The 22,594-nt window shown below is 38.9% G+C and overlaps 1 protein-coding gene, 1 long non-coding RNA gene, 1 other non-coding gene and 3 pseudogenes across 4 annotated transcripts; 3 read left to right on the top strand and 3 right to left on the bottom strand.

Annotated features, from left to right (window-relative positions):
- The first annotated feature begins 358 nt into the window (after positions 1-358).
- LOC147941100 (small nucleolar RNA R71) lies at positions 359-465 on the top strand. Its single transcript, XR_015562944.1, has one exon. It is a non-coding gene; the product is annotated as a small nucleolar RNA R71 (small nucleolar RNA).
- A 3,738-nt stretch (positions 466-4,203) lies between these two features.
- On the bottom strand, positions 4,204-6,189 carry LOC104704476 (E3 ubiquitin-protein ligase SPL1-like; annotated as a pseudogene).
- A 470-nt stretch (positions 6,190-6,659) lies between these two features.
- On the bottom strand, positions 6,660-6,772 carry LOC147941101 (U6 spliceosomal RNA; annotated as a pseudogene).
- A 403-nt stretch (positions 6,773-7,175) lies between these two features.
- On the top strand, positions 7,176-9,430 carry LOC109125419 (putative plant UBX domain-containing protein 15; annotated as a pseudogene).
- A 275-nt stretch (positions 9,431-9,705) lies between these two features.
- On the top strand, positions 9,706-18,479 carry LOC104700810 (uncharacterized). Of its 2 annotated transcripts, none has more exons than XR_753650.3 (3): positions 9,706-10,058; positions 10,179-10,279; positions 14,901-15,631. It is a non-coding gene; the product is annotated as an uncharacterized LOC104700810 (long non-coding RNA). The 2 variants fall into 2 exon arrangements; XR_015561732.1 differs by lacking the exon at positions 14,901-15,631 and adding an exon at positions 18,076-18,479 and having other exon boundaries at positions 9,794-10,058.
- A 1,562-nt stretch (positions 18,480-20,041) lies between these two features.
- Positions 20,042-22,162, bottom strand: LOC104704478 (uncharacterized). Its single transcript, XM_087458381.1, has 2 exons — positions 20,768-22,162; positions 20,042-20,653 (listed from the first exon to the last, which is right to left on the bottom strand). Exons 1-2 carry the CDS (start codon positions 22,160-22,162, stop codon positions 20,042-20,044), a joined length of 2,007 nt encoding a protein of 668 aa, XP_087314507.1.
- Positions 22,163-22,594: the final 432 nt, after the last annotated feature.

Here is a 22,594-nt window from a genome sequence, read left to right on the forward strand (position 1 = left end):
CCCTCCTTGATTCTGCATGTAGCAAATCTCAGCAAACTCTCTCTCCCCATCTTGAGTTGGAACCTCTTCTTCACCAAGAAAATGAATGTTCTTTTGTTGGCTAAGTAGAATCTTGTCCAACTTCTCATGAACTACTTTCAAGTCCTTATACTTCTCATCTTGATCATTGGTGGCAAATCTCATTGTTCTATCATAATCCTCATTATAATTCTCATCTGATTGTGCTAAATTCTCTACTAGCTCCCATCCTTCTTCCACATTCTTGTTGAGGAAATTCCCATTGGAGGCTGTATCCAAGAGCATCCTTATCTTTGGTAAGACTCCTCTATATAAGGTGCTGAGTAGAGATTCATTGCTAAACCCATGATGTGGACATTGTGTTTGGAAACCTTAGAATCTTTCCCATACCTCACAAAAGGTTTCATTATTCCTTTGTGCAAAACCAGAAATCTCATTCCTCAACCTTGCTGTTCTAGCATTAGAGAATAATTTAGCCAAAAAGGCTTTCTTGCAAGCATCCCATGTAGTGATAGTACCAGTTGGAAGTGTCTTCTCCCATAGATGAGCTTTGTCTCCAAGTTAGAAGGGAAACAACCTGAGTTTGAAGCTATCTTCACTAACACCATTTATCTTGGTTAAGCCACAAATCCTATCAAACTCATCAAGGTGATCTAAGGGGTCTTCCATTGGCAAACCATGGAATTTATTTACTTGAATCATAGAGATCAGTCCACTCTTGATCTCATAACTATTGTTGGCAACTGCAGGAGGAACTATGCTAGCTCTTTGGTTATGTGTATTTGGAGCATCTCCTGCACCAATGTGCCTTGGCCTGTGATCTTGATTGTATTGTTGCTCCATTAGCAATTGATTCTCTTGCTCTTGAAGGATTCTTATTCTCTGCTGTCTTAGGTCTCTTGGTAGGCGGTTGATGTGATCAAGGTACCTCTAAAGATTCTGATTTCCCTTGGATCTTGTTTGCATCAACTGACCCAATGACTGACTCGAACAGACACTCGGTCGAGCACTGGCTCGAGTTGAAGGTCAAACTCACTGAGACGAGTATTCCTTTTGAATCCGGGTTGTGGCTCAATCAGGTACTCAATCGTGCAAACGGTAGAGTGGTTGGTCGAGTTGGTACCTGAGATTCAAAACAAACAAGCAGATGAAGAATCTTAATCATTAGTGATCAAAGGAACAATAGAACTTAATCTTAGACTTGTATAAATCCTAAATGTCACAAACAAACACTAAAAGGGCAACGACACCAAATTGAAACATCTATTTATTTATTGTGGTTGTGTTGGTGGTGGTGATGATGAATGATGATAGAGATGATGAATGAACAGGTGGATGCAAGGTGTTTCAATAACCCTTATGTTGTTGTAGCATAAATGATGTCAATCCATAATTAGTGTGATGCAAGCAATCAGGATATGAATACTTATCTAAGTCAAGCCAAATGTGATGAATGTTTTTAACTAACAACCTAATGATAATGATAAAATGCAGAATGTAAAGCTACTAAGACAAGATACTAAATGCAAAGTAAACAGTGAAAACAAAGCAGTGATGATACTAAACAAGAACAAGTACTATACTAATGCAAGACAAGTAATGAAACATGATCAAACAGAAACGAAATGAATGCAACATGAATGAAATATGAAATGAAACAGGTAGTGAAATAAGTAAATGCAGAACATAAACAAGAACACTGGATGATGCTCGAGCAAGCACTCGATCGGATGCTCGATCGAGTGGGAGGTCGAGTGACTTAGTATGAAGAACAGAGACATAATAACAATCAAAACAGAGCAAAACGAAAGTAAATCAAACAGCAAGCGAATAACAATACTCAAACAGGGAAATCAATAAACAAGGAAAGGTCCTAAGGATGGATTCATGGGCTGGGCTCAAGCTATGGTTATCCAAACTGATAAACAAACCTCAATCAACAATGAGCTATCTCTAGATAATGATCTTCTAATACTTGTTAATCCATTCTCATGACAATAACAATCAAGCTTAGATACTCTTAGACCTAGTTCTCACTAGCTATTACATATAAAAGCAGGCATTAAACAACCAGATCATCAATGTCAAAAATCACCTTAAACATCTAATCTCTTAGGTTAAGTATGATAATCTCTAGCATTAGCCTTATCTAACAACTTAGACATTGGTGTGATGCTAAGAAGCTTAAGATCTATCCTTACCCTCTCAGTATAAGAATAGCATAGAGCATATCTAATCTAGAAGAGATGTATAACAATAAAGCTTGATCAATCTAAACACCCATAACCTTTACCCAACCTAATCCATCCTTAAGATCTTTTCACACTACTCACAATCACTAAACATTATGAACAAAATCATAAACCCAGAAATCAATGAAAGTTGCATGATTAGATACATAAGATAAAGATCTACAATATTGAAGAAGAAATCAAACTCAAATTCTTAATACTTAGAAAGTTATGAAATCAACAAGTATCAAAGATTTATGAGATAATATAAAAGTAGCTAATGATCTAAACAAAAAGTAGAATAATCCCAAAAGGCCAAAAACTAGGTTTTCTTAGATATTTTCTCTGAAAATCGCTCTCTTTGCGGCCATGAGGTACAAAGGGGTTTATATAGGAGAGAGGGAAAGCCCTAAAATGGCTAGAAGACAAAATAGGCAGGCGGCTCGGTCAACTCGACCAGGTGCTTGGTCGAGTGCTTGGTCGAGTGACCTCTTCTTCTGCTTCTTCCAACCGGTTGAGTCCTTCTCCGCACACGGTCGAGTGTCTGGTCGAGTGTGGTGGTCGAGTGGACTTCTAGATCTTGATTCTTCTGCTCTAGCTCCCTTGTCTTCTTCACTGGATAGCTCCAATCCTCCTCAGCACCCTTCCATGCTGCTTAGGATCCAAAATCACCTGCTTATGCTAAAAACTATGCAAATGCAATGCAATTCTACTCTAATGCATAAACAGTCCTAAAGCTACTCAACAATGGCCAAACTAGATAGTAAATCATGCAAAAGATGTGAATATTCTAAGGTAGAACAAGGTGAAATATATGAACATCAGGTGAATTAATCACAGTTGAGTTTGCCCAACATGTTCGAGATTTTCTTATGATCAACATGCTCGAGATAGTCGCAACATGCACTATTCATATTTCTATACACATATGGGGTATTTGGAAGTCCACCACCTAGATGGAGTTATGTGCGTGGAGAAAACACTTAAAACAAATTTATGTACCATTTGGTACACGTGGCAAACAGTGTTTACTATTAAGTCAATTTTTTGTTGTTGCTAAAAGCTATTAAGTCAAATTTTTTTGTTGTTGCTAAAAGTAAATTGTTTAGATTGTGACATTTGTTTTATTTTTGTTGGTGTATAATAATTTTAAGAATTTTATCTCTTTTTATTTAAGATAAATTATTATATAACAAAGAATTTTTTAAAATAGAATTTTTTATATCAAAATTCATCATCCTTTTTACTCTATAAATATAGATTTGGTTCATTTCATTTGGACATAAGAAAAAAATCGTAAGTAATCTAACAACTTATAAAAGCTTTGATATTACTATTATGGTGTATAAAAGCTTGAAATTACTTGTACTATTTCTAAACCCTTTTTACCCTTGAAAGTGTGTTCATACAAAAACGAAATTACAAGTTATGTCATTAGTGCGAAATGCCATATATGCAAAAAATTCAGAAAAAACTTTTTAGGGAAATGTGACCAAGTCTAACGCTTTAGTTATCGGGAAAGACACAAATGATTTATGCCCGGTGGCGAAAGCAAAGCTGACTTGCGGTGCAGACAATGACAATTATGCATTCGTTGTTTGCATTGATCAAAGAAACTGTGAGCTACTAATTATTGCTCATGAAGTCAGTAGGAAGAGGAGAAATGGAGCATCGTATTAGAGGTGAGGCGGGAACCCTATTAAATGTTCTTCAATATAAGCTTGAAATTTCATATGGGATGAAATAATTACCAATTAGGTCGCATTCTATTAGCTTTTGTCAGTTTCATTCAATCACGATCTACAATGCAGAAATGGTTCTAGTCAAATTCAAAATACAAGGCTTTATAATTTATATACAAGACTAATGATTGTTTATTGGTAAATGGTTTTGGTAGATCGGAAGGTTTAGTCCAAACGTCTCCCAAAGTTGAGACCTCAAATTTTTTTTTTCTTCAATGGTAGTAAATTTTCAAAACTTGCTCTATTCGTTCACGGCAAAGAGGACAGGTCCTCAGATTCGAGGAGCATGTTATGCAGCAGCACATATGACCACACCTACAAGTCCAAACCAAACAAAAAGAGGAATCAAAAGCTTCCATGTCTGATCAGTTAGAGTTTCAAGACTTTTTCCTAAGAAAAAGAAGTACCTTTACTTAACAAAAGCGGCATTATATTTCCGTTCAAGGCAGATCACACAAAGATCAGGTGTATCGTCATATCTGTCTGTACCACCTAAGCTGTTCTCATGTTGCCTTATTAATCCTAGTAAAAGAAAAATTTGTAAGCAATGCAATTCCAAGAGTATATATGCAGAAAAAGAATTCACATGTTACTACTAACTCTAATGGGTAGATAGATATACCTCTAGTTACTGGCTCGGCTGTCGTAGCAGCTGCATCAACAACTCTGCACAACAGATTGCTAAACACACTTGAATAAGAATGACTATTTATTTCCAATTTATTTGTGGCATACCTATTGGTTCTATTCAGTAACAATTGTCGCCGGCTCCTCCTCTCTTCAATTCTCTTTAGAGTGTATTTTATCACAGGCTTTGAAAGAAGAATCACACCAAGAATAGTGAAACCCATTGAGGCATACTTGAACCCCCTGGCCCAAAAGAGAATTTTTTAGATTTTTTCAATCATAGTGTTCGAAGAAATAAATAGGCAAAACTGAGAAAAGAAACAACCTTGAACATTCTCCCCATTTAGAGATGGCCTGATCTAGCGGTGTAAGAGCGACGTATAAAGGTCCTTGCTCAGGTTTTTGAATCCTGATATTCCCCATGTCATCCTTAACAGCCTGTTAACATGGCCGTAAACAACATAACAAACATGGGATGTAAAACGTATTTTTGACCGCTAGCTAACAGATAAGGACCCTAACTTCGACCATCAACTTGAAAACTAGTAATAGTATATATTACCTCACCAACAACTGTAAGCGGTGTACCAATTGGGACAACACTCTGGATGTGTCTTACTCCAAGTTTCTGTACACAATCATGACGCCACAACATATTAGCATTGTCCAAACACAAATTTAGAAAAGTGGAATAAGGGAAAAAAAATGACCTAGAAGCCTCTGAGATAATCCAACGTTCCTTGAACAAGCGATACCGGCTCTGACTTTTCAAATACATCACTTCCAACCGTCAACGCCAAGCCTATATCACCTTGAGATACAGCTAAATCCACACGACCTGTCCCATCGTCCTATCGACAACCAATGACTTTCGTAAAAAACTCTCTCAAACTAATTAAGACCACTACTCCACACTGGGTTGGCTTATCAAACTCAAAATTCCGACAGACTAATACCAGATACCACGGGACTTCCTTAGCCATCGGCTGCATAAAATGTACTATCTCGAACCCATGAAAACCTCCAATTACGTCTCAAAACCTGTTGTTCTGCCTGAAGAAGCGTTTTTCAAAGCGAAACTAAGATTAATAGATTATATATATTACAAACTCTAAGTACGATTAATCCAATTTCATAAATACCATCTTCGTGACATAATCACTGAGTACGTCACTATGCTCACACTTAATAGGTGTCTCTGAGCCAACACTTCCTGACACTATGACCAAAGGTAACACCTTGCTCTCTCCTTCTACCAATTTTTCTGAAGAATTACGAAAGATCACAAACAACCTAAAAGTCAAATACAGAACAATGCAATATTTTCTTAACGCTCAAGGAACATACATACCCAAATCCTTGAGGTGGTAAACTCTAGTGATTGATTTGACAACTTTGTCTCGCACGAAAGAGGATAAAAGAACATTATCACCGAACATAAGAAACAAAGGTGATTGTAAATAGTAAAAGACAACCAAGAAAAAGAATAACCCTAACCTTCCTGTACTCCAGCTGAGAAGATAAAAAGCTACGCCGCTTAAGCAACACGTAAGCCCAGCCAAATGTATCATCTTCTTCTTCCACTGGATACACTGATCTCAAGGAGAAAGAAAGAGTGATGAGAAGATCATCCGTCGTCAAAATAGGGATTTAATTGTTTGTTAACTAAGCCCTTAACCTTTTAAACAGAGCTAAAAAGAAAAAGAAAAAAACTCAAATCCTTTATTTTTTTCTAGTAATAAAATAGTACTAATTAATGCAGAAATATTGTTAATTTTACCAATATCTAGATTTCTTTAAATAATATATTTCGTCTAAATACAATCTAATTAGTCAAACAAAATATCTTTAATTAACATTTTTCTTTTCTTTTATTAAACTAATAATCCTGTAAATATAAAGTATACAATTTATTTCAAGCAAAGAAAAATTCAGTTGTAGTTTTTATTATTTTATAAAACTATTTTACACATAATACAGTCATTCCTCATTGGACCTTGGACGTTAACCAAGTTAAACTATTATTGCATAGTTATAAATTATAACTGATATTATTTTCTCGATTTGTGCTTGTCATCCTTGCGCAAGGCCATGCTAATCTTTTCTGTATTGTTCCAATTTTTTTTAATATTCAGTCTGGTTATTTGACAGAATTAGGAGGCGAAAAGAAAACTCTTTCTTTCGAGCGGTTTCTTTTCAGCGATCCAACACAACCTTTCGTAATATTCACCGTTTCTGACCGGCATCGGTTTTTTCGGCGTCGGTCAGCCCTCCCTACCCTCTAGACTTCCCATCTTTCTCTTTTGTTAAGTTTTTAGATAGTCAATAATGGCAAATCGTGGTTTTCAAACTTACGTCTTTGGCCTCCTCGCAACGATGGTGTTACATAGTCTAAGTCTGGTGGTTTCAATTCAGGCTTTGATCTCGTTGATGGCTCCATTGTTGGATTGGGAAAAGCATCGAATCAACCAGTTTTCACCAATCGATCCGAACAATGCAGATTCAAGCCATCCCCAAAATTGTTTCTTCTTTGTAATTTAGGTTTGGTGGAATCGTGATGTCCTTTCTTGTAGAAGGTTTGTTTCCGGTGAGTTAATCCTTTTCCGGTGGAATGTCTGATTATCAATCGGTGAGTGTCTCCCTACCTATAGGTACAAAATTTTCATTTGGGTTTTTGATCCTGGAATCAACAATTTCATCACGGTGGCTGAAGGAATTAGTCTTCCAATGGATCGAATATGGAATTTCATTCATATCTTGATGGGACTTCACATTTTATCCGGCTTGAATCTGATCTTTTCTGCACCAATTGGGGATGAGCGTGTTTATCTTGATTTTTTGGATGGTCTCCTTGTTGAGTTTGTGGTTTTAACACAAACTGTTTTTCAAGATAGTGAGAGATACACAACGGAATCGATTGAAAAAAAATGGTATGGGCGCTTATACTAATAGACGAATACGACCTGATTTAATGATCAGAAGACAGAACTTATGTTCTCTCATCAACAATCTCCTTATGGAGTTTCAAGTCGACAATGTGACTAAAAGAAAGACAGTCACATGTGTAAACAAGTCAAAACACAAATGTGTCCACAGTCCTCTTGGTCTTATACTAGGAGACGAAGATGAAGGACTTTCAAGTAGTCTTAGGAGACATTGGAGACGTCATACACCATGGAAACAATCATGGATGAGAAGACAATGGATTTTTCTAAATGATCATAGAGAATCCTTGCTGGAATTATCAAGTATATCGATCTCAAGAAGGCAACAAGATCTAGAATCATTTCCAACAACATTAGATCTATTTTTCTTAATTAAAGTAATGTCAATGACATTTTGGAGTTTCAGCACCAAGCTGATAGCCAATAAAAAGTGTGTGAAGGGGGAGACTTAACATATTTTATATGTTGCCTATAAAACTAAATAACAACAGGGTCACTTCCACTCCTTCACTGAAATTGTATCAATTTCAGCTTTTTGCGTACAACGGTTTTATAGGAATGTTTCTGTATTTTGTAAACACTTTTTGATATCAATATAATTGATTTGTGGAAAAAAATTGATATTTTTTTCAAACTATTATTAAACAAATAAAAGTGAAAAGGATTTTTTTTTTCTTTAACCAAATAGGAGTGGAAAAAAGGAAATTAAAACAATAAAGTTCTCTATATAAATAAAATACTGTAAATAGGCAAAAGACGTCCAAACAAAACATTAAACTCATAGTACAATTGTTTCACTCTATCTCTTTGAACGACACAGTGGAGATTGACCGACAGAGAAGACTAGTCTTTCCTCGAGATTGCTACAGACGACCAAACCGTGGAGATTGCTACACGGTGTCTAATGGCAACACGTTGGGATCTGAATAAAGCCATCAATCTCTTATTTCTCATCAACCCAAGAAACCAAACATTGACAGTTGAACCTCCCTAACCCGATTATAGTTTGTCTTTCTTGTACCGTCCTCCTCAGAATCTGCTTGTCAATGGTTCGTTTTCTGACGCGAAAACAACTTCCTTTAGAGAGGATCTATGGTTGCTCGTTCACCTCCAATCCAAAACTAATGAGGGCGTTTCTAAAGCCATAGAGTCTATGTTCGTCTTATGGCAAGTCTATGATCACTGAAGGAAAAAAAAAATCACTAGTTTGTACAAGATCCACTCTGATCTTCCTGTGGTGCTCCTCATCGATCCCATCACTGGCAGAAGATGAGTTCATGGAAGGGAGAGATTTCTCAAGGATTTGACGATGTAGATTGATGCTAGTCCTCATGAACAGAATGCTTTTACGGCAAGGAACCTACGCATAATAACAGATCAAGACATGGTTACTTTTTCGGACGATGATTTTAATGATTTTGATGAGTCAGCAGATGAAAAGACTTTAATCACATACAATACGGAGGTGAATGTTTCGTCTGATAACATCGTGGTTCCTTCTTGCGGGTAAGAATTTGATGAGATAATGACTGTTTCCGAACATGAAGAGGAAACTTGTTTGTCAAGCGACCTGTTTGAGTTCCCGGTTTTGACAGAAGAGCCTAAGAGAGACTGTGATCGAAGCATTGTCTGCAGTATCTGCATTCGGTTTTCAAAGGGGAGAAGAAAAGAGAGAAAGTTTCTTACGAGTGAACCGTTTCAGATTCTCTGGTCTTTTTGTTATTCTCACATGGAGGAATCAGAGAAAAGGGCGTTCAAGCTTGTGCAGACGATTCCGGGTGTTTTCAAGACTCTGGATTATAAAGCTAACGCCACGTTTGATCAATCTGGGATCGATAATTCAATTATTTCGGTTACTTGGGAGTGAAGATTATATTTCGACATGGTGTTATGAAGAAACCCTTATATTCTTTTTGTTAATTCTAACTTTTGTCTCGTCGTTAGTCAATTGGAATATCAAGTTCAAATATACAATTCTCACAACGCAGATCACACTTTCTAGTATTTTGTTCATATGGGAAATGTGATTACAAAAAGACCTGACATGTTGAAGAAGTTATACTCTGCAGATAATAATCTCCTAGTCAAAAATTGCAACTAATTTATAGGTTCTTCACGTCTCTTATTCAAACACTAGTGTCATGGACCGTGCGTTGCACGACCTAATTAAACATGGTGAATTTTAACATTAAAAAAAGAAATAAATAATATTTCTTTGTCTTTCTTCATCAAACTATCATCTTATCTTCTAATCTCATTCTCGTCTCATCGGCGCCGACCGACCTTAAGCTCTCCATCTTCAGCAGAGTTAAATCATCCACCGAGTGTTTCAATTTCAGCAAAGGTATTTGATTAAATAAATCCAAAGTTCATATTACAACTCCCAAAATTCCAGCAAAATTTTAATTGAGGTAAAAAGCATGAGCACGGATCCAGCCAGAGGTCGTACTGAAACGGAAAAAAATTAATCTATGCGGATGCTAATTACTAATTAGGTAAATATATCAATTTCTTCTTATCCTCAAATTCTTTAATTGAATGCTGTAGATTTGATGATTGTATGATAAAGCAATAATTTCTTTCATTTTCCTTTTCTTATTTTTCGATCTGAGAAGGAATTCCAGAACGCGTTTATAAGTCCAATTATTCTATGTTAAGCAAAGTTAACAACTTTCAACGTGAAGATGATTCTGTTGCCATTCCTCATTAGTTGAAGGTATGGTTTCTTCTTATCTGTTTCTACCTGCTTAAAATCATCTCTTAACATGGATAAAATGTTTTTAAGAAAAAAAGACACGAATACAAAACGTTGCATTGTAGTAAGTTGACTGGTAAATAAAGAAAAAAAAAACATAAACGATTTCAAGCTTGTTTGATTGACTAAACAACATAAGGGTTCTTGATAGTAGGAATTGAGATGTTAGATAGGGAGAACTGCAACTCAAGCTTTCAAGCACTCATCTGCACCTTAAGTGAAAAAAAAAAACTTATTAGAAAATTTTCAGTAAGTACTATAAATACAAATAAAAGATACTTATAAGAACTAAGTAGTAATATTACAAATTGTTTTCTATCTGAGTGATGTAGGACATACCTCATATGTTTTGGAATATTTCTTTGTACAAAACGTTAGTTGTTGTGTTCCCCTTTCACCATTTTCATCAACAATAAGAATCTTCAAGTCCTTTCTACTCTTGACTCTTGACACTGCAACATACAATTGCCCATGTGTAAATACTGGTCTCGGCAAGTATATCCTGACTTGGGAGAGACTTTGTCCCTGACTCTTATTAATTGTCATCGCAAAGCAAGGAGCTATTGGGAACAGTCTTCGCTGAAGCCGGAAAGGCAATCTAGAATCTGTAGGCATTAAGAGCATTCTTGGAAGATAGAATTTGTTGCCGATGTTATTCCCAGTGAGAAATTTTCCTTCAATGACATGTTTTCCAAGTTGAGTTATTTGCAGCCTGGTTCCATTACATAACCCGTATTGCTGGTCGATGTTTCGTAGCAACATAACAGGAACTCCCTTCTTCAATTTCAAAAGATGGTTTGGCAATCCAGAACACTTAATTGAATTAAGGTATTATGTTGAGAGACCATCATCTCTCTTGTTGGAAGAATCTGAACTGCATATCTTATCTGAACTATAATATTGATGTGATTCCCCTGAAAGAAGATCCATCATGTAATTGTTTACCTCATCAACGACATCATTTTTAGGACATAGTATCGCACGTTCCTTGAAATAATCCCCATCATCAAGATTTTGAAGCAATGACGGATATGTGCTAAGTGCGATTGAATTAATTGGATCCAAAGAGTCTTTCAGAAGCATATCTTCAGGTATATCAATCACCGCTTCACTGTCGTTTGGCTCAGAAAGTTTACCATCTCCAAGTTTTAGTATCCACTCTGAAAACTCTTTGATGAGATCCACTTGTAATGGATCTGACTCCACAGTAAGTCTCATGTTTTTTGTTAATGTAAGAACTTGGCAAGAGTTCCACAAAGACGAAGAAGATAATGAAGCTTGAACAATCTGTTCTCTACTCCCCTTAGGTACCACTGGTAAAATCTGACGAAAATCACCTCCAAAGACAACAACTTTACCTCCAAAAGGTTTTTCAGGGTTCAAAATATCTCTTAAAGATCGATCTAAAGCTTCAAAACAATGTTTATGCATCATTGGTGCCTCATCCTAGATGATCAACTTAGCTTCTTCAATCAAAGCAGCAATATCGCTATCAGTAGAAAAGGTGCAAGTGGAATTCTCGTGTACCTGTATCGGTATTGTTAATCGAGAATGAGCTGTTCGACCACCTTCTAATAACAATGCCGCCATTGCACTGGATGAAACATTTAGGACAATCTCTCCTTTTGAACGAATGTATGTAGATAGGGTTTTCCATATAAACGTTTTTCCTGTGCATCCAAATCCGTAGACAAAGAAAAGACATACTCCTTTTGAATCCACTGCTATACGATCAAATATATTCTTCTGATCAAGGTTCAACAAAGGTAGCAAACGACGAAACTCCTTTTGACATGCATGTCTGTCGCAACATAGTTCATCACTTATGAGTTTATTGATTGCAGCTGGGATATTATTATTATCCGGAAATGGTAGTTCAGTGAAATTTCTTTGAGAACTTCCATTAGAGAGTAAAAGCCTTTCAATCTCAAACAAAGTTTGATTCTTGATTTGCTCATCAGACATAAGATAATCTGCAAGTTAAAATATAAAATATCAATTTCAGTTAAGCTTGTATAAAGTTGTGTATTATTATGCTTTAAAACTTATGAATATGTACCTGGTGTCCTACAGATTTTCCGCTGCATATATAAGATATCTTCGGAGAGTAAATGTCATGTTTCTAACCAAACATGGTTTGGTCTTGACAAACTTTCTGAAAGAAGAAGCATAACAAATAGTCTTCACATATAGTGTGCTGATCCCCATTGACTAGCTTCAGTTATTGCACCAATATACTCTGAGTCATCATCAAGAAGATTCAGAGCAAAACATGCTTCCTTGTAGGAAGGATATATGATTCCATCAACAGTGCATAAATCATCAAAATTTGTAGCTCCCTTTGCTTTGTTTAAAATCATCCTCATGTAGAAAAATTTACCCGCAGCTGGAGTGAAATGATGTATTCTCACGAACGAAACTTTTCTTTTTCGGATTGTCCATTCCTTGTTTCTCTTTTTCCACACAAACCAAGAAGGAAATTGAGCGTAAGTGGGTTCTTTTGCGAATGCTAATTCCTCATCTTCCGAGCTGTTAATTTTCATCCACTCTAACAATTGCGAGGTTTGATTTCCTTCTTTGGTTAGGAAATCATCAACATCTTCATCCTCGTCGTAACATACAATATGCTCTCCTTCTAGATGAATATTCAGTCTTTGAATATGAACACTACTATAATGTATTTCAAATCCAAAAAAATCCTGCACGCAGCTTCACATGGTGCAATGAACCTATAAAGAAATTAGATAAATGTAAGAAAAACCTTTAAAAAACAAAAGACGTAGTATAAAGTCTTTAAAAATACTTCACCTGAAATCATAGAAACGCTTAATTTCATCTATAACTGGTTCTACAACCGGGTCTGAAGATCCATCATTTTCTATTTGGTTATGCAACTCAACATCATTTCTTGTTGGATTGTCCTTTGCTGTAGCTAAGACACGACCATTTCCCTTGTTGATGTATTTGAATAAATACTTTTATTGCTTTTGTTTGGTTGCACCATTCAACATTGATGTGGCCTTGATACTTCAAGAGTAGATATGGGTTGTAAGGAACGACATATCGGTTGTCTAGCAAAGTTCCATTTTTTTCAACTGATCGACCATCATCTCTTCGCTTGTAAACTAGGAATCCATCTTTGTTGATGCAAGTGCTGCTGTTGAACTCTTTAGGAAACTTTTTCGTGCACTTTCCTTTATCCATACATGGTGAATGTGGATTTGCAACCCCACATGGTTCATGTATCATAAATTCTTTGACAACATTGTAGAGTGTTGGATTTGTTGCTTCGTCTGGAATTTCAGTAGAGACTATATTGTCAATGGCATCAGTTGTTGTAAGTTTTGATCCCTTCTGCAAAAATAGTAGAATATGGGCATGTGGCAGTCCTCTTTTCTGAAATTCTATTGGGTACAAAACTGTAAAAAAGATAGAAGGCAAAAAATTCAATACGATATATCTATACTTAAAGGCAATTATTCTAACAAAAACAAAAAGTGTTAGATATTTTTACCTGCTGTTGAAGGACCAAAAACATTATTTTTTTTTATATCAACAATCAAATTGTCTAGCTTAATCTTAAAGATTCTAGACACAATATCAGCTCTGTCTGTTGATTGGTGACCTCGAGCTTGTAGGTATCTTGTAATTTCTGGCCATTTTGGATTGCAAATGAAAGTAATAAATAGATATGGATATCCAAAGTGCTGACAAACTGCCATTGCATCCATATATCTTTCTTGCGTACATCGTGCGCTGCCGATAAAAGTAGATGGTAGCACCATACGCCTACCAACCTTTGAGGTGTTCATGTTTCCTTTATCAGCAGCCGCCTCGACGTTTACGTATTTATCAACACGTAAAGCCTTTTGGTTGAGCTTCAAATATCCTATTATTTCGGTCTCTATCATCGTCAATCCATCTACCAGAAACTGCTGAAATAACTTGCGGGAGCTCATTAAAGTTGTGGGATGATTTGGACTTTCCATGAGCTTGTATGCAAAAAATTCCCTTATACAAACCCTGATACGTGGATTTGTGGATGTTGTTGTAGTCCTCTTGAGTTCTAGATCAATATGGTAACCATCTTCTCCAAAAGGAAACAAAAGTGGATATTGTAATGGAAGATATCCAGCGTGAAGTTCACTGATTCTTTTTAATTTCCCGTCAATTGTTTCCAAAACAATGTCTCTTGGCTCCATTTCTAGATCGAAATACCCAACATATAAGGCAGCAACTTCTGATGTAGTAGGAAGATTGTATGTTTTACCACTTTGAGCACCTGCAGTTCGCCTTGAAATCAACTTTAGCTGAACATTTGACGAAGTTGTGTCTTGAAAACGATCTTTTGTTATTCTCAGAATCTTCGAGTATGGATTTTACTCATTTAGCATGTTTTTGATATCTTCCACAATATCATCTCGTATGATTTTTGATTTTGGTAATTTACCTGTTATCTTTTCACTGCAAAAAATATATATGGGATTATTTTTTGATAAATTTAAGATGATAATACAAAAAATTATAACATTAAAAAGGTGATTCTCGTTCTGATTCTCGTTCTCAGTGTCTGTATATACAGTTGATTGTATTTAGGAGATTTTCCTGGAGGAGGAAGTAAACTGCCAATCCGATTACAATTTTGACCATGAAGTCAGTAAACATTTGGTCAACGTCCTTTGTTCACTGATGTGTCAATTGTTCCACCCATGGATGTGAATGCGAACATTGAATTAATGGTTTTGTCTGATAGCATCGTGGTTCCTTCTTGCGGGTAAGAATTTGATGAATGAATGCAAACATTTGGTCCACGTCCTTTCGTCTGATAGCATCTTGGTTCCTTCTTGCGGGTAAGAATTTGATGAGATAATGACTGTTTCCGAATATGAAGAGGAAACTTGTTTGTCAAGCGACCTGTTTGAGTTCCCGGTTTTGACAGAAGAGCCTAAGAGAGACTGTGATTGAAGCGTTGTCTGCAGTATCTGCATTCGGTTTTCAAAGGGGAGAAAAAAGGAGAGAAAGTTTCTTAAGAGTGAACCGATTCAGATTCTCTGGTCTTTTTGTTATTCTCACATGGAGGAATCAGAGAAAAGGGCGTTCAAGCTTGTGCAGACGATTTCGGGTGTTTTCAAGACTCTGGATTATAAAGCTAAAGCCACGTTTGATCAATCTGGGATCGATAATTCAATCATTTTGGTTACTTGGGAGTGAAGATTATATTTCGACATGGTGTTATGAAGAAACCCTTATATTCTTTTTGTTAATTCTAACTTTTGTCTCGTCGTTAGTCAATTGGAATATCAAGTTCAAATATACAATTCTCACAACACAAATCACTCTTTCTAGTATTTTTTTCATATGGGAAATGTGATTACAAAGACCTGACATGCTGAAGAAGTTATACTCTACAGATAATAATCTCCTAGTCGAAAATTGCACAGAGCCGTAGGACAATGACATTAACTCTACCCCGATTATTATTACTTAACTATGGTAACTTTTCCAAGAGGCCTGCTATCTTCTCTTGGAGGGTGTTGAGCTCCATTTGTATCATTACCCTCCCCTTTGAAATTTACCTTGTCCTCAAGGTTGAAGAGTGGAAACTGCCCCTTAATTGTACTGACCCATTCCTATGAACTTTCAAAATCCGGCAATCCCTTCTATTTGATCATAACTTCAGCTTGTCTAGAATGTGGGTTCTTGCGTGTACCTAACACCATTTCGGGCTCTGTCTCAAGAACCCCTTCCTATGTCAACTGTGTGGGAATGTACGATGTAACCATCTGATCCTCGACTGCCTTCTTCAGTTGAGATATGTGGAATGTGGGGTGTATCTTGCCTCTGGTGGTAATTTGAGACGATATGCAACATCTCCAACCCGTGCTTCTACCCGGTACATTCCATAGAAACGAGCAGCCAACTTCTCATTTGGTCTAATGGCTAAGGAACGACGACGAAAAGGACGCATTTTGAGATAAACCTGGTCCCCCACCTGAAACTCAACCTCCCTGCGATGAGCATCCGCTTGTTTCTTCATCCGCTGCTGAGCGTTGTGCAAATGTTCTCTGATCAACCCCAATGCGGCGTCTCTCTCCTGCATCTGTTTATCCAAATCAGCATTGGAGGTAGAGCCATTCTCGTACTTGAACAGTGTAGGAGGTTCTCTGCCATACAACACCTGGAATGGTGTCGTCTTGAGAGCGGAGTGGAAGGAGGTGTTGTAACACCACTCTGCCCAAGGCAGAAACTTAGCCCAGGTTCGTGGTTGCTTGCCAGCCAAACACCAAAGATAAGTCTCCAAGCTTCTGTTAGTGGCCTTCGTTTGGCCGTCGGTCTGTGGATGATAGGCGGTACTGAAGCAGAGATTCGTTCCTGACAATCTGGACAACTCTCTCCAGAACTAACTAGTGAAAACCCTGTCTCGGTGAAACTTGCTTTCTTGTGTGATGATGATGGAAGATATGATATGATGATGAATAAAGAGATGGATGCAAGGTGTTTCAATTACCCTTATGTAGTTGTAGCATAAAGGATGTCAAACCATAATGAGTGTGATGCAAGCAATCAGGATGTGAATACTCAACTAAGTCAAGCAAAATATAAAGGATGTTTGTCACTAACAACCTAATGATGATAATGAAATGCAGAATGTTAAGCTACTAAAACAAGATGCTAGATGCAAAGTAAACAGAATGATCAAAGCAGTAATAGAATGAAACAGGAACAAGAACATAAATTATACTAATGCTAAACAAGTAATGCCACAAAATTAAACAGAAACTAAATGAATGCAACAGGAAATGCAACTAGAATGAGACAGGGAATGAAACAGAAAGATGCAGAACATAAAACATGAACTCTGGAATGAGCTCGAGCAAGCACTCGATCGGATGCTCGATCAAGTGGATGGTCGAGTTGATGAGCGAATGTCAGAAACAGAGCTGATATTGAAACAGAGCAAGCATCAATCAATTAACAGGATTTAAAACAGGGAAATCAATAAACAAAGAAAGGTCTTAAGGATGGATTCATGGGATGGACTCAAGCTATGGCTATCTAAATTGGCCAATAAACCTCAATCAGCAATGAGCTATCTCTAGACAATGATCTTCTAATACATGTTAATCCATTCTCATGACAATAACAATCAATCCAAGATACTTCTTAGACCTAGCTCTCACTAGCTATTACATATCAAAGCAGGCATTAAACAACCAGATCATTAATGTCAAAAATCAACAAAACATCTAATCTCTTAGCATGCTTCATGATAATCTCTAGTATTAGCCTTATCTAACAACTTAGACACTGGTGTGATGCTAAGAAGCTTAAGATCTACCCTTACCCTCTCAGTATAAGAATAGCATAGAGCATATCTAACCCAGAAGAGATATTAAGCAATCAATCTTGACCAATCCAAACAACCATTACCTTTATCCACCCTAATCCATCCTCAAAATCCTAAGCCACTACTCACAATCACAAAACATGATAAACAAATTCATAAACCCAGAAATCAATGAAACTTGCATGATTAGAAAGATGAGATGAAGATCTACACTATTGAAGAAGAAATCAAACTCAAATTCTTAATACTTTGAAAGTTATGGAACCAACAAGTATCAAAGACTTCTTAAAAATAAGCAAAAGTGGCTAAAAGATCTAAGCAATAAAAAGCAAAAAGGAATAATTCTCAAAAGGGTAAATACTAGGTCTAGAATTGTACTCTAAAAAGTTTCTCCCTTTTGTGGCTGCAGGGTACAAGGCCTTTTATAGGAAAAGGAAGGGAAGCCCTAGAAATGCTAAAAGACAAAATAGGTGGGCGTCTCGGTCAACTCGACCAGGTGCTTGGTCAAGTGCTGGTCGAGTGGCCTCTTCTTCTGCTTCTCCCATCCGGTCGAGTCTTTCTCCACACTCAGTCGAGTGTCTGGTCGAGTGGGTGGTCGAGTGGACTTCCGGACCTTGATTCTTCAGCTCCAAACCCCTTGTTTTCTTCTCTTGACAGCTCCAATCTTCCTCACCATCACTTCCATGCTCCTTAGAATCCAAAATCACATGTTTATGCAAGAAACTATGCAAATGCAATGCAAATCTACTCGAATGCATAAACAGTTCTAAAGCTACACATTAATAGAAAAATGAGATAGAAAATCATGCAAAAGATGTGAATATGCTAAGGGGAAACAAGGTAAAATATATGAATATCACTCGGTCGGATATGATGAACCCGGGAAACCCATGTAACCGCATAACCTCTTGAATGAACAGGTTTTCCACCTCCGTGGCTGTGAATGGGTGTTTTATCAGCAGGAAATGGGCATAGTTGGACAGCCTATCCACCACCACCAGCACTGCGTTGTGCCCAACTGATTTTGGCAACCCTTCGACAAAATCCAGTGATATGTTTTCCCACACTCTTTCTTGAACATGCAAAGGTTGTAGCAGTCCGCCAGGGGAGAGCGTCGAATACTTGTAACGTTGACATACTTGACAAGCTGCTACATGACGCCTAATATCCGTCATCATTCCCTCCCAGAAGAATAGTTCACCAATCCTTTTTTGAGTCTTCAGAACTCCCCCATGGCCTCCAAATTTGCCTTCATGGAACTCTCGCATGAGCAAACCCGTAATAGCTGAGTCTTTAGGAATCATGAGTTTACCCTGTCTCAGCAGACGTCCCTGGACCAATGAGTAGTCAGGGTAGGAACCCCCATTAGCACACAGGTCACTAATAATCTTCTGGAGGTCCTTGTCCACCTCGGAGCAAATTTCCTCTAACTAGACCGCTGTAGGAACAAAAAGAGCAAAGAGTGTCGGGACGACTTCTTTGCGTGACAAGGCATCTACGGCTTTGTTCTCGAGGCCTGTTTTGTAGTGGATATCAAATTCGAACCATAGTATCTTAGTGAGCCACCGCTGGTACTCCAAGTTGATTTCCCTCTGCTCCAATAAGAACTTAAGGCTCTTCTGATCAGTCCTTACCAGAAATTTCCTTCCCAGCAAGTAGTGGCGCCATTTTTGTATGGCCAAGACTATAGCCATGAGTTCTCTCTCATATACCAACTTGAGCTTCTGTCTTTCCGTCAGGGAGTAGCTGTAATATGCTATCGGCCTTTCTTTCTGCATCAACACTGCCCCTAGACTGATCCCTGAAGCATCAGACTCCACCACAAAGAGTTCTGAAAAGTTTGGTAAGGCCAGAACCGGAACTGTTGTCATGGCTACCTTTAGCGTTTTGAACGCTTCGTCCGCCTTGTCTCCCCATTCAAACTGATCCTTTTTGAGCAATGTGGTCAGAGGACGTGCGATCACCCCATAGTTCTGCACAAACTTGCGGTAGTACCCCGTAAGTCCTAAGAATCCCCGCAAGGCTTTGATGTTCGTTGGTGTCTCCCATTCCACCATCACGCTAATTTTGCTAGGGTCCGCTGCAACTCCCTCGGGGGTGATAACATTCCCCAATTACTCGATTTGATCACTTCCAAACTGACACTTCTTGTGGTTTGCATATAAGCTGTACTTGTGTAGCATTTGGAGGACTTCCTTGAGATGTTCTTTATGTTCCACAAGGGATTTGATGTAGAAAAGAATGTCATCAAAAAACACGAGCACAAACCATCGCATGAATGGACGGAAGATATCGTTCATCAATGACTGAAAAGTGGCGGGAGCGTTTGTCAGCCCAAATGGCATTACGAAAAACTCGACATGTCCATCATGTGATCAGAATGCGGTCTTTGGTATGTCCTCTGATCTCACCCTGATCTGATGATAACCAGAGCGAAGGTCCAACTTCGAGAACACCCTTGCACCGTGGAGTTCATCTAGGAGCTGGTCGATCATCGGGATAGGGTAGCTGTCCAGAACTGTGGCTTTATTCAAGGCATGATAGTCCACATAGAACCTCCAGCTACCGTATTTCTTCTTCACCAACAAGACAGGACTGGAGAAAGGGCTTCCACTTTCTCTGATAATTCCCGCGGCCAACATGACAGCGATCTGTCTCTCTATCTCTTCTTTTTGTGCCTCAGGGTACCTGAACAGCCTTACACTGACTGGTTCCGCTCCCGGTTTCAAAATGATGGTGTGTTCCTTCTCTCGGGATGGAGGTAACCCTTGGGGTTCAGCAAATATCTGAGCAAAGTCCTCCAGCAAGGATTGGAGTTCAGCTGGTGTAACCGTTTCTCCCTTTTGCAACTCTGTGTGTAAGCTCCCATAGTCCACCCACACGCCTTCACCTTCCTCTCTTACTGCTTTCCACAGGGCCTTGAGTGAGACAGCCGAGTTCCTCAAGTTGTGGTCACCACGGAACGTGTCCCCGAGAGTTTCCAGCCACTGCATCCCCAGGATAACGTTTGCTTCTCCCAGTTCCAACGGTAAGAAACGGGTGACTAAAGTGTACCCCAGAAGCTTAAGAGTAACCTTTTGGCATACACCTTCTCATCTCACCAGCTTAACCGTTCCCTTCGTAGTGATTCCAAACCGGTGAGCCATGGAACGCGACAAGAAGTTGTGAGTTGCCCTACTGTCAATCATTACCACGACATTCTCCCCTAACACCGTACCTCTTATCTTGATGGTTCGAGGTGAAGAGATACCCGCCGCAAATCGCATCGAGAACGTCGCGAACTTCGGAACTACCACCTCTTCCTCCACACACTCTCCGTCTTTCTCCATCTCGGTTTCCTCCTCTTCATCGGGAGCAACCACCAGTACTTGCAACTCCTTAAGGCGACATCGATGGCCCGCGTGGTAACGTTCATCGCATCGGAAGCACAACCCCTTAGATCGACGTTCATTTGCCTCTGCATCGGTTAGCTGTCTGAAGGGTTGTCGGCGATTTGCGGGAGTCTTAGTCTGAGGATTTAGGTTTTTCTCACTCGCAGCACGATACTGCGTTGTTTTCGTCTCAGAAGCAGCCAAAGTTTTATTACTAGACACAACTGACCCCGACCCCACAAGTTGGGACCCACATGTCGAGAATCTGTCCCATGTGGCTCGTGTCGTCTCTTTGCTTGTACTTTCCCACCCCAACGACGACGGAGATCCTTCTTCACCGTCCCAATCCTCCACCATCCTTGATAGGCTCATCATTTTTTTCAGGGTTCTCGGTTCAAACATCTTCACCCCTTTCCGAACCTTAGGCTTCAACCCAATCATGAATGCCATCTCAAGGACTCGTTCTGATACTTCAGGAGCGTTGGAAGCCTGAGCAATGAAGTCTTTGCAGTATTTTCCCGCCGACTCGTCCTGTCGGAGCAGCAATAGACGTTCTCCGGCGGTCAAGTCATGTGCTGGGGCAAAGTCCTCCAACACGCGTTTCCTCAGCTGTTCCCAGTTGAGGAAGGGGTTACGGTCCCTTTCCCAGCGGTACCAGGAGAGCGCGTCACCGGAGAAGCACACCCAAACTGCCCGCAGCTTCTCCTCTTCCGTGAAATCACGCAGTTCAAAGTATTGCTCCACCCGGAGAACCCAACTCTCTGCATCTTCACCATCGAACAGAGGAAGTTTGATTCTCTGATTGAACGGCTCCCATTCTTCCGGTAATGGATCCCTTCTCTGTGTCTCGCTAGTCACCGGTGTCGGACTCTGCAGGTTTTGTGGGTGAGACTCGTCACCTTCTTGTCCTTCCACGCCGGAGATTTGAGTGTCATCCCCCCCTTTCCGGGTAGGATCCCAAGTATGCTGGTCCTCTTCCATCATTCTCCTCTCCAATTGCTCCAGAACATCCAACTTCCCCATCTGCCTTTCCAAGATGTCTAGCTTCCCTAGTTGTTTCTTCATGGAGCTGACGTCAGACTCGAGGCTGGAAAGTTGTTGAACTTCTTTCTGTATGTTTTCCATCACCTTCTATAACTCTTCAACCTTCTTGAGTGCCATTGTGTTGAGTAGTGCCCAAGATAGACGGCTCTGATACCAATTTGATACGTTTAGGATGTGAACTTAGAGTAAAGCCAAAGATAAAGACAAATGCTCTTTTATTATAAGACAAATTGTGACAAGTTGAGAGAATTGTTTGGAGTCTCTCCCCTCCCCTTGCAAAAGTGATATGATATTCGATAACAACTCTCTTGCCCCTCCTGCCATATAAGTACTACTACCAAACCTTACTGATCCTTTGTCTCTACACCAAAGAGCCGTTGAGGCCACAGAGCCATAGGACAATGACATTAACTCTACCCCGATTATTATTACTTAACTATGGTAACTTTTCCAAGAGACCTGCTATCTTCTCTTAGACCTACTGGATCCTCTCAAGTGGACTCTAGCCACTTG

This window comes from Camelina sativa, chromosome 7 (genome assembly GCF_030686135.1).
Source record: "Camelina sativa cultivar CO46 ecotype springtype chromosome 7, ASM3068613v1".
NCBI classification, from domain to species: Eukaryota; Viridiplantae; Streptophyta; class Magnoliopsida; order Brassicales; family Brassicaceae; genus Camelina; species Camelina sativa.

What these genes read in the sequence shown, in the direction of transcription:
- LOC104704478 (XM_087458381.1), bottom strand. Translation starts at nt 22,162, where the DNA reads ATGGAAAACATACAGAAAGAAGTTCAACAACTTTCCAGCCTCGAGTCT. An exon ending in CGAAGGGAACGGTTAAGCTG is followed by an intron (nt 20,654 to 20,767) that starts GTGAGATGAGAA and finishes CTGGGGATGCAG; the next exon opens with TGGCTGGAAACTCTCGGGGA.